This window comes from Myodes glareolus, chromosome 22 (assembly GCF_982192425.1).
Source record: "Myodes glareolus chromosome 22, mMyoGla1.1, whole genome shotgun sequence".
Lineage (NCBI taxonomy): Eukaryota > Metazoa > Chordata > Mammalia > Rodentia > Cricetidae > Myodes > Myodes glareolus.
Window position 1 is genome coordinate 6,075,324 of NC_142047.1, and position 12,235 is coordinate 6,087,558.

The 12,235-nt window shown below is 45.7% G+C and overlaps 1 protein-coding gene across 9 annotated transcripts in view; it reads right to left on the bottom strand.

Annotated features, from left to right (window-relative positions):
• Nucleotides 1-12,235, bottom strand: part of Znf827 (zinc finger protein 827) — a 173,107-nt gene that overhangs the window by 13,751 nt on the left and 147,121 nt on the right. For all 9 annotated transcript variants that reach the window (XR_015736017.1, XM_087900542.1, XM_087900540.1 and 6 more), the window contains 2 exons: nt 4,556-4,693; nt 1,349-1,520 (listed from right to left, as the gene is read on the bottom strand). Coding sequence is in view for 8 of the 9 variants with exons in the window: in XM_087900542.1 (XP_087756668.1) it covers nt 1,349-1,520; nt 4,556-4,693 (310 nt within the window). In the remaining variant the exon portion in view is untranslated. The remainder of the gene's footprint in view (nt 1-1,348; nt 1,521-4,555; nt 4,694-12,235) is intronic.

Below are 12,235 nucleotides of genomic sequence, written 5' to 3' on the forward strand. Positions count from 1 at the left end.
ATGGGCTGCTCAGTCACACAGTGCACGTGGCTGCTCAGTCACACAGGGCACGCGAGATGCTGTTCAGTCACACGCAGAGCACGTGGCTGCTCAGTCACACACAGGGCACGCGGCTGCTCAGCACACACAGGGCACGCGGCTGCTCAGTCACACACAGGGCACGTGGCTGCTCAGTCACACAGTGCATGCGGCTGCTCAGTCACACACAGGGCACGTGGCTGCTCAGTCACACAGTGCATGCGGCTGCTCAGTCACACACAGGGCACGCGGCTGCTCAGTCACACACAGTGCACGTGGCTGCTCAGTCACACAGTGCACGTGGCTACTCAGTCACACACAGGGCATGTGAGCGGCTGCTCATTCACACAGGGCACGTGGCTGCTCAGTCACACAGGGCACACGGCTGCCCAGTCACACAGTGCATGCAAGAACATTAGTTTCATGTGTGTTGGTTCAGGAAATTCTTCTGCCTGCTGCGATGCCTCTAGAGTGGTCACTGTGCCAACAAATTAGGTGCCAGCATAATATAACAACCTCATACAAGCTATAATGATGATAAATAATCATAAAGGTAATTAAAAACTACAGATTCCAGATGCCGCATATGGCCTAACAGACTCCTTTGGGCACAGAGACATGGGGCTGTGTTGCCAAGGTATTTAGTGGTGGTCCACTGGCAGATCAGACTGCTGCACACCTCGGTCTCCCTCTGGCTAGAAACCCTCAGGTGCAGTGAGGAGAGCATGCAGATCGTTCTGTGGCACTCTGAGCAAGAGGTAGTCACATGACACCTCCCAGGAGAAGCCGCTCCTCCACCTGGCTGCCTTGCAAGGGTGACTCTCCACCAGTATCACTACGGCAAGGTTTGGTAGACTTGGGAGCTCTGTGCTGACTCAAGGTTGAACACAGAGTGTAGTGTATCATAACGGGCAGTCAAGGGACAGCACGCTGGGCCATCTGAGCAATTGCACGGGAGTGTTCAGACCATCTTTTCGTGTGCTCCCTCCCCCTCCCCCGTGATTCCTAGGCCATGGCAAGGTACTCAGCCACCAAGTGGGGAACTGCATCACAGCTGATAGCCAGTCACCCAGAGAGTCTTGTTCTCTTTCTGGAGCCTCGTCCTAAAGAATCATCTCCCAGACCACTTCTCTTCCAATTAATTCTATTAGGGCCACCTGAGCCAGATATGCATCTGTGCAAACACAGGGTTCAGCCTAAGCAAAGAACATGTTAAAATGAAGTTAGCCAAAGGCTGAGGAAAGGGGCTCTGAGCCCAGTGCTCTGGGAGGGCAGAGAGGGAGGTCCAGCAAGGGGGTCTCAGAAACGTGGTAAACTGCTCCTAACTCACCTGTAATAATACGGGTGTTTCTTCCCGTCACCGCCTTCGGAAGTGACGGCGCTGACGATGTCCTCGGCGTCGGTACTCACCAGCTTCACAGAGTGCACGGTCAAGTGCTGGTTCAGATTTGCCCGGCACTTGGCAGCGTAGGGGCACAAATGGCATTTGTATTTTCTTTCCTCTGGGGGAGAAACCAAAACTGCTCTCAAAATAGAAAAATATTCAAGAGCTCACTTAGAGGAGCCGATGAAGGTCAGCCCGAGTCTCCCTTCACGTGGGGACGAAGGGCACGTCTAAAGCTGCTCTGAAGGTATCCCTAGCAGTTTGCTCCTGTATCAATACTCAACTCAAAGATAAAAAAGGCCCTCTCGAGTCAGTAGGGACAGCATTTTGAGACTAAAGTGTGGGTTTTATGGTGTCTAAACCAAATCTGATTCAAAGTAGGTTATGGAAGCCAAGAGCAACATTGCAGCAATGGCTGCATGACAGCCCAGCCCAGAGCAGTGTGCTACGCTCTGAGCTGTTTCCTTGGAGTTCTCAGATTTATTTTTCTTGAACATCTCATCCTTCATCCCTCATTATGACAAGGTGAGCTCCACAGGGACTAAAAGAACACTATGTGTGTGTGTGTGTGTGTTTGCTGTATGAGTATGCACATGAGTGTGCCTCATGTGTCACTCTTGGTCAGGCACTGAGATGAAGAAAGCTAAGGAAATAAACACTGATAAAACTGGAGCCTAAGAGGTCCATCATTTTCTCTCAGCTCCAGGCTTGGGCCAGCCAAGGAAGGAAAATAAAAACTAATGAAATTAAAGGGGAAAAATGACTTGGATAAAATAATTTAATTGGAAATTTTCATTATATAAATAAAATTTAAAAATCTCAATTAATTTGTTAATGGAAATTGGCTCATAAAGCTAACTAAGGCTTTGGGAGCGCTTCCAGAGTGGTGTGCTGAATACATTTGATTAATCACATGGAGTGTAAGGCCGAGGAGCAGCCTGCTTGCCTGTGTACAGTCTTACACAGCAAGAACAACCTCACTTTCGGTCCAGATGTGGGGCCTTGGCTTGAAGATACTTGTCTCATTTTCTTCACCAGGAAAAATGTGGGATAAAAATTGTTCCCATTACAGAATACGAGATACCATGACATGTCACGCTGTCCTTCCACCCCTATCTGACAGTGGCAGGCTCAAGGCCGTGCCTGAGTCTCCATCTTGGGTTGAGAGATATAGACCTGGGTTTTGGCACTAAGGTTCACTTCCTTTGTGAAATGAATGAGGAGTGGTCCCTCTTTCTGTCACCCTCGAAGGTCCAATAACACTGGGATTTCCTCTTCTCAGGAATAAAAACAACCTGGAAAATAGGCCTAGTATCTTTATTAAGAGTATTTCCTTATCAGCTTTCCAAATTTCCCTTCTTAACAGATTTATTCAAGTTCTTGTCTCTGCTATTTTGGTGATTTTGCTTAATTACCTATCAGCTAACTTCTACGCTGAAGAAAAAAAAAATCATGAGATGCCTTATTCCCCAGTCTCTCTCTGAAGCAGGGTCTCCCTATACAGACCAGGCTGTATGCACGCCCAGGGATCCACCTGCCTCTGCCTCCCAGTGTGGGGAATAAAGACATGCACTGCTGTACCTGCCTCCAAAGCTCCCCAGTGTCCCTGTGATTGGCTGTCCCTTTCGTCCCCAGCCCACAGTGTCCTGCCTCCCTTTCTTAACCGGGCATCAGGGAGGCTGTGGGGCTGGAGTGCTTTACCGACTCCTCAGATGGGTGATAAGGCCTTTACTTTCCTATGCCTTTTGTGCGGACTTGAGCTGTAGCTTTCTTAGTTGTAGGTATTAAGTGTTCTCATTCTTTTTAGATATCTGATACTTGCATTTTCTCTTTCTTCCCTTTTTAAATTGATCCTAGTTAAGCAGGGAATTTTATTCATCCTCAGTTACTTGGTTACTTGAGATTTCATTTACGATGCTTAAAGAACAAGGCCTTAAAATTCCACTTCTTAAAAACACATTATTGTTTTCTGCCTAACATATGATAAAAATTTGAACTTAGTGGATTTAAAAAGATAAACAGGTCAAAATTAATCTTGTCCTATTAATAGGCTCTGCTTTTATTTTTTCATAATTGTACAAAAACCTTACTTTGAACCTTTATGTTTTTCTTTTTTCTTTTTTGGATCAGGGTCTGTACCTCACGTTGAACTCAAACTAGAGATGCTCCTGCCTCAGTCTCTGAAAGGCTGACATTATAGCATGCTTTAGCACGCCTGGTTATATCATATTGATAGCTCTGATATTACAGGAATGCTTCAGCACGCCTGATTATATCATATTGATAGCTCTGATACTACAGCATGCTTCAGTATGCCTGGCTATATCATACTGGTATATCATCTGAATGTCTTTAAAGTCTTTCTTAATGTCAGGCTTTCTAAACATCTGTCTTTCCTTTGGTGCTGGGGACTGAATGTTGGTCTCCCACGTGCTCGACCGCTGGCCACACTCCAGCCCTGTCATCTGCACCTTCTAAATGCTAGCTGACGAGGTCACCTCACCTTTCCTGCCTTCACTTGTTTTTGTTAATTTTGCTACTGTTTGTTCTTTCCTTACTTCTTGTGAATTTGCCTGCCCTGCTTGGCCTGACTCTTAGAATCAACCATTTGCTGTCCACTGTCACAGGCAAGCAAAGACAGAAACTACCTCTCCACCACCATCATGCTCCCCCACTCCACCGTGCCCGCCACCCTGAGATGAACCAGAGGAGTGTCTCTTAAGATCTCGCATACTTTGACAACAGTCGTTCTTTACAGGAGTCTATCTCACACTTAGCACTCACACTTCAATCTAAGTTAAGATTTTCTCTTAATAAAAAGAAGTTGAAACTAAGTAGGTGGGGTTCAGCCCCAGCCTCTGAACCTTTATGAGGATATGACTCCATTCTTCACAGAGTTCAAGAGTTGACCTGGAGGTGCTTACATGCATGTCTTTTCTCATTAGTTCCTCTGGGAATGCAACGAGGCTTTTCAATATAGAAAAGCTTTTCCAGGGTCTCATTTACATGAGCCAGGCAGCTCGGCCTGTGAAGTCAGAGTCAGCTAACATTCCACCACTTCCCATAGGAATTCTCTTAGAGAAGCTCACTCTCTGGCTCGCAAAGAGGTCTGGGAGGGCCAGTGTAGGCTCTGGAGCTGTGGTCCCCACTCACCTGTGTGCAGAGAGAGGTGTCGCGACAATGTCTGCTGTCGGCCAAACACTTTCCCACACACATCGCAGGGAAAGAGCTGGTCACTGAACTTCCAGGACGGCAATCCATTGCCTGCCTCGAGGACTAGCTTCTCTGTCTCTGGGCCAAGAGAGAAGACACTGTGAGGGTACAGGGCACTGGGAATGCACAGCATCTTAGCTAGCCCTGAAGACTTCCTCAGAGGCTCCCCCTAAAGTGGGGCTGGGAACCACTAACAAGAACCAGCGGCCACCCTCATCCCCATCAATAAAGTGTGTCGGTGGGGGCCACAATAGCAAAGAGGTTCACAGCCCAACAGCAGCGGGGTCTTCCATTGATCCTCTTACTGGTAAAGCCAGTACACACAGACACACACACACATGTAGGCTTGACAGGACTCTGTTCACTCTATAGAAGGTACTCAGTAAACACTTGAGTGGGTGAGAGCTGCATGTTAACGTTCTAGAAATGTAGGCACCTGCCACAAAATAGTAAACAAAACAGTTGAAATCCCAGGTTCCAAAATGAAAATAAACGGGTCCAGTCTGAAGAGGAAATATTCTGCTGCTCTTGATAAGAAAAGTTTTGCTGCCGAGTTTGGGGTTGTGCAAAATCTTTAGCCAGGAGCTCACATAAAGCTAACTTAGGGATGACCGCCACACACTGCTCCTAGCACAAGAGCTTCGAATGCGCCAGCCTACATCTCTTGTTGCAGCTGGGAAATGGGTGCTCCACAAGCAATCCATACGCAGTCTTGGGTGGAGTAAGCACACTTCAGTACATTCTCTTTGTCGCTTAGAAGACTTGTATTTCTCATAATTGTCAATAGAATTTCCTTTTATTTCCTGACCCGTGCCTCTTCTCAATGAACCACAGTGGACTACACAAACATCTCGTCTGCAGTCGTGTAAGAAGACAGGTGACAGAGGGGGTGCCCAGGAGAGGAAAATGGATACTTCCAAGAGACCGCTCGTCCATCAGGTAGTCTGTCCTTGACCTGACCGGGTTTCTGTGGTCCTTCCTGAAGCACAGTGCTACATTAGAGGATGGAGTACACGTGTGGAAAACTAAATGTCACCAGGAACTGCTCTCAAGATCCAAGCAAAGGAAGTGTCCTGACTGCTGCTCGGAGGACACCGCAGAACACAGTGCCTGATTTCACACAATTAGGCTAAAACCATTTTCCAGATACAGGTTTCCACCTATATTTGAACAAGTCAATTGGATCAATGCACATTTGAATGAGGTTTAGCCCAGCAGTGTAATCTGAGGACAGGAGAAACAAATGACGTGACTTGGAAGGGAGAGCAGGGAGAAGCCGTGGGGAAATTGCGAGAATGTTTGCTGTGCAGTACCTGCCAGCAATCCCACCACTGCTAAACACATTTACTGATTGATCTGTGTTTGTTAAAACGCAGTTTTTGAGGCCCCAGGGTGAAGGAACTAGTTTGTGTCAAGCAGGTAATGCCTAAGTCGGGGTGGAAGGGGATGGGGAGGATGAGGAGGTAAAGAGGGAGGCCAGCTGGACATCTTAAGACAAGGACCACTCCTGGGTGACTGTCCTTAAGCCACATAGAGATAAGAGATGGTATTTCAAGCAGTTCCTTCTAAGTGTGCAATCAAACAGCGCTCTCAGCGCGGCGATAATTACAATAATAGGTGGAGGTCAAGACGGTGCAGTGTCTTCTAATGCACCCACAATAAATGAATTAACTGTGTCACAGACCCAGCGCATAGGTAATTAAAAGTGAAGACATCTCTTAATAATTTTTTGAGTATTAGTCGTGAACTTGAGAAGCTTAAGCATCATAAAGAATTCAGCTTCTTCCAGTCTTGGAAAGCCATGGCAACTTTGAGGACTGGGACACACGAGCAGAGAAAGCACCACATTGGGCCGTGAGGCACCCAACACGCCCGAGCCCCAACCCCAGTCCCATCTCGGCATGGATCCTAACCCCTTGGTGTCTGTATCTATGTATAGGGACTAAATATTATTCTTATTCTACAGTCAGAATGAATGGGGAGTTCTTAGCATTAACATATTGATTAACACGATTAATTTAATAGCGTAACTAATAAGGTCAACTGACAATTCAGAGCAAAAAGTAAAGAGATATGCCTGGTATGGATGTGTGTCTGGAAGGCTAATCTTGGTTGTCAATTTGACACTCTTGGAAAGAGGCAGCCTCAGTGGAGAGCTGGCTCCCTCAGATTGGCCTGTGGCCATGTCTGTGGCCGTTCTCTTGAATACTAATTGACATAGGAGGGTTTGGCCTACGCTGAGAGGCATGATCCCTAGGCAGATGGGACTGGGCTATATAAGAAGGCTAGCTGAACACTGAAAGCTAGCCAAGTACGCAGTGTTTGTCCATGGTTTCTGCTTCAAGCTCCTTCCTTCATTCCCCTTGATGACAACTTGCAACCTGTAAGTTAAATAAGTCCCCTGTCCCCCAAGCTGCTTTGGTCAAAGTCTTTAATACAGCAATAGAAAGCAAATCAGAACAGTGTTTCAAATAAACTTAAGAGATGTGCTCTTATGATTCTTTTTAGTAGAAATGCTTGCAGTCGCAAGTCAAACTGCAAAGACTTTATAGCCTCCGGAGTGCACCACACCCCAGGTTTACTCTGGTTGAGACAACTGCTCTGGCAGACGCAATTACTGTTAACCCAACAGTCACAGTGGACAACAGTCCTTTCCCTTCCTGCTGCTCTCTCCCACAGCTGGAGCCAACGGCTCTTAGTCATGAGTTAAAAGCGCTGGCCAGTGAAAAGGCTTTTGCTTTCCTGATGAAAAGAAGGCTAAGAGTGGGTGTTGGTTTTCTCTCTTTCTCATGCCTTGATGACAGAGGGAACACCGGGGACGGCGGCAGTTATTGTGTGAATGTGAAGCATGAAGATGCAAGCCAACTCATGCCATTCTTACCCGAACCTCTCTTCCACGCTCAGCCCATCCATCTACAGTAACCCTGAAGGGCGCCCCATCTTCGCTCCTGACAGTGGCAACTGGGAAGCCGGGTGAGCGCATCCCATTCTAATTATCTTTGGTTCTGCTTTAAAAACCCTACAAGACTTTTTTTAGATTAGTAAGGGGATTTGCTTTACTTTTTTCTAACGAAGCATAACATATGCCACGAATGGAAAAGTACACATACCAGTAACTGCATCTCAATTAGTCCCAAAGTCTCCAGACAGTTCAAACTATGGGTATTATTTTAAAACTTCTGACTTCTTTCTTTATTCCCACACCCCCTGGTGTTTGTCATTATTTTAAGTAGCTGCATAGTTACAATCTTTTTCCCTTCTTTTAGAGCAAAACTCTAATCTAATGGCAAATTCTTTCTTGCCTAGTCTCATAGGCAAAACATTTTATTTCTTTTCAGTCATTTTGATTCTGATTTCTAGAATATCCTCAATTGCTCTGTGACTCCTGGCTACGTGGCACAATGCAGTCTGAGGCTTTTCTCTCTAACGGTTCACCTATGGTTTTGACTTTGAACATCACTTAGGGTTTTCCATGTCCTTAATTAAGGCTTCTGTTCCATTTTGTGTGGTGGATGGGCTGCAGGCTGTCAGCATACCAAGCTCATGTTCTACCCCGAGCTACACCCCCCATCTACGTCTGTATTTTCAGCGATGCAAACGGATCCATAAGCACAAGCACTTTTGTCTGTCGGTGCAGCTGTGTCTGTGCAGCGTCAGTGAGATGCCCCCAGCTATTCCTACATAGTGACATGAGGGCCTCTATTCACGACAACGAGGCCTCATTATGCAAGATGCAGTTTGGCAAACTGTGCTTCTTAAGACCTACTGACACAAAGGGATGTGATCATCATAGGCATAGATGATCAAATCCAACAACTGTGTCCCCAAAACTGAACATGAGATAAACCCATTCGGTAGACTGGCACAGGATATGGATCAAGCTGAGGACCTACAGAGCCTTCATACAAGAGGGCCAAATGAATCATTACTTCCAAGACCTCTCCCGACTCAAGGTGCACTGTAAGTTGCACAGGGTCAAGAAGAGTTTCCATGGTAACCATGTCTCCGCCCTACCTCAAAACTTCACTGAAGAAGGAACCTGAATTTTCATCTTGTTTAAGTCTCTTTTCTTAGATGAAAGCAAAGCAAGGCCCAGAGAAGTGAAGCGACTTCCCTAGGATGTCTTGTTAGTGGCTGAGTGAACTAGACTCCCCCATATCTCATGTGAGCTCCTCCAAGCCATAGGAAACCGACTCAAAATTTTACATCACACAAAGGGATTTTTCTCCTCCCTCTGCTCCTTGGCTGTGCATTTAATATTCTTAGTTACAAGCTGGCAACAATTCAAATGCTAGGATTTCTTCTACCTCCTTTTTTGCAAGGGTCAGCCTAGGATGTCCCAGACACAGAGGATGAGAGGCTACAATAAGCCATAAATCAGCACTAAGGAGGGTCAACAGGACAGTCAGATGGGTGCACCCTAAAAGTCAAGCCTTCCCTTTGACGCCAACTAAGCCATACTGAAGAATCCCTTGGGCGTTTGGTTGCTATGCAGAGAGACTATGGTAATAAACACATTTAAGGCATCACTCTCAAAACAAGGGGAATAAAGAGGAGGATTCGAGTTTGCCTCATTAAGATCTTTGGCTTTTGGTCTGGAGCATGACATGGTTTTGCTGGTGTGTCTCCCTGGGGGAGAAAAGCTATGTTCCCTGATGGAATGATACTCCCCAGCACCACCACTCCACCTGATTTAGGCGAGAGAAACACAGTGAGTAGGGGCTGTATCTGGGTAAAATTAGACAGCATGAGCTCAATCCATAAATAACTGTTCACTTTAGCCAGAGCCTGGCTGATTCATCCCCGGAGACCAGGGTCTGGGGCCACCTGCGTTTTCCATCCCAACATATGGAGTCTCAATTAGTTCAGCTGAAAAGTTCCGAGACATAACTCAAAAGTGGAACTCAGGGTTTCTCTGGACTCCTGGGTAGATGGAAACCAATGAGTCAGATTGTATTCCAGGAAGGCCATGGCACTTTCTGGTTAGGCCTGATCTGCCTGGCTCTCTCCTCTAGCCTCTGCTTAAATCAAGCTCCCATCTGCTGCCAAGGAAGTTGCCAGTCTGCAGGGCTTATGCCTCTTAGGGCTGAGTATCATCAGGCAAGTGCTCGAAGGTCTTCTATAAACTGGAAGTAATCTGTAAGGGTCCTTCCATTTCAGGACAACCATTCCTGCCCCTTTAACTCAGAGGACTGACTTGGAGCCTCAGAACTGTGCTAGGACAATGGGCACAATGCTGGTTTAGCTGGCATTCATAGCTGTGCCGCTGTGTCATGAACCACTAGTGGCCCTGAGAAAGACCTCACAGCTGTTGCTTCTGGCTGCCCATGTCAGCCTTGCTAGATTCCCTATGACTCACTCACTGTGGGTCTCCAAGTGATCAATTTTTCCTGTAAGACCATTTCTTTCAAAGTAGTATTTATCTATCTGCTGGTCAAAACACCCATTCAACAAACAGTTAGGTTGGCAGAATTCAGTAAAGGCTTATCAACCTGTAGCCAACGACAAGCATTGGGTGCGGATTTTAAGACATGACACCATTCACTGCCTCAGTCTTCTCTGGGCTTTTGGAGAACATCAATGCTGAACAAGCTTTACAAAACAAAGCTTTGTTTCAATACTGCTGAAGGATAAATGTATGAAAGGTTGAAACCCAGCAAGCGAATCTCCAAAGCCTCCTGGGACATTTAATCATGTTGGGAGGGAGAGCTATCAAACAGAAAGTAGAGGGCCTGCCCACCTTCAAATCTGGCTCCTTCCTCTGCTATGACTCTAGAGGCATATTGAGCATTGATTCTAAGACGTCTCACACTCAAGTGGATCCAGAACACTATATGTGATTAAGAAGGGTCCAACAGGCCTAACCATCTTGCCTCAAATCTTGGTTCAAGCAGGCATCTTACCACTTGATTCGGTGTTCAATTCATGTATACACAGGTTGGGAAAGCCCAAATGATTGATGACTGTTGAGTGACAAATGGCTTGGGGTGTAGAAGCCTCCTTGAACTATGGTCTTATTCAAGCTCCTGCATGCTGTAAGAAGCCAGTGTCAAAGTCCCCTAGGAACATGGGCTTGAGCACTTGAGTCTTAGCAAACTGCTGCTTTGAAGAATCAACCCAGAAAAGTGGGGTGCTGTGGTGTTTCTTTTCTATTTTTTTGGGAGGGGTTGGGTGCTGCAGGAGCTGCTTCAGAGAGGACTGCTGAACTTGCCTAAAGGTGAGATGATCCTTTAGGGTTCCTAATTCATGAAAGAGTCTGCGAGACACTCTGCAGAATACAGAGAAAGTGACTGAATTGTGTTTGAAATTTTCTGCTTCATGGAAATGTCTGCTAGATGCTATGGGCCTGTAGGCCAAAGATGGATGCCCCAACAGTACAAAAGAACTTTGGGTGACTGTACAGGCAGCGAGAGTTTTGAAAGTTTCTTACTTCTTGTTTATGTAGGTAATATTATATCCTTCTGAAGTCTTTGATGGAGTTGAAGAATAGGTAGATAGTTATAGTTTTCCTTAGTTATAATAAAAGATAAAATAGATATAAATATTGTGACTGTAATTCTTGCTTGGTAACTTTTGTTATATGTAATTTTACTATGATAAAGTTAAAGCCTTTCTTTTTGTTTAAACAGAAAAAGGGGAAATGGTATGGGAGGATCTTCTTTGTATGTGTTGCTTTCATTGATTAAATAAAGAGACTGCCTTGGCCTTTTGATAGGACAGCAGCTTAGATAGGTGGAGTAGATAGAACAGAATGCTGGGAGGAAGAAGGCAGAGACAGAGAGCCACCTGCCATGAAGCTGCCAGGTCAGACATGCTGAATCTTTCCCAGTAAGCCACAAGCTTGTGGTGACATACAGATTATTAAAAATGGGATGAATCAAGATGTAAGAGTTAGCCAATAAGAGGCTAGAACTAATGGGCCAGGTAGTGTTTAAATGAATATAGTTTCTGTGTAATTATTTCGGGTGTAAACTAGCTGGGAGCCAGGCGGCGGGAAGCAGCCCACCGTTAGCTCCTTTTACAACAGTTGGATCTCATCTGTAGCTCAGGTTTGCTGAAACTTACTATGTAGCCCAGACTGACCGCAAATGTCTGCCAATACCCCAGCCTCAGTTTCCTAAATGCTGGGATTAGAGACATGAACCACCATTCCTAGTTTGGATGGGACTGGTTACTTAGTGCTGAGCTAATATTTAGCTTCGTAAATACCGACTGACTACTCGCTGTTAAATTAGAGAAGAAGTATGTGTTCTCTCGACCTGTCATCTACACAGTCACTTCAAAGATGGCAGAAAACTCAAGTTTTGAATCCTCTGCTAACAGACGATGCCGGGGACCAGGAGCTCCATATTCCAAGAAAGCTGAGTCATGTGGTGCTTGACCACTACATGGGGAAATTTTCTAGATGTCTAGACAGAGTCACTGCCAGAAGCTAGGTCAGCTGATGCCCGCTGCTTCTATATAACTTAACTTTGAAAAAAGAAATCCATGAAAGAAAATGTTGATATTGATTCTTTTACTTCTACTTGACAGTCCTCAATAAATAAACAAGCCAGTCACATCACCACATTCTTGTCTGTTGTGTTAGGCAGAAGCCTAATTGTACACTGCAGCATGGAG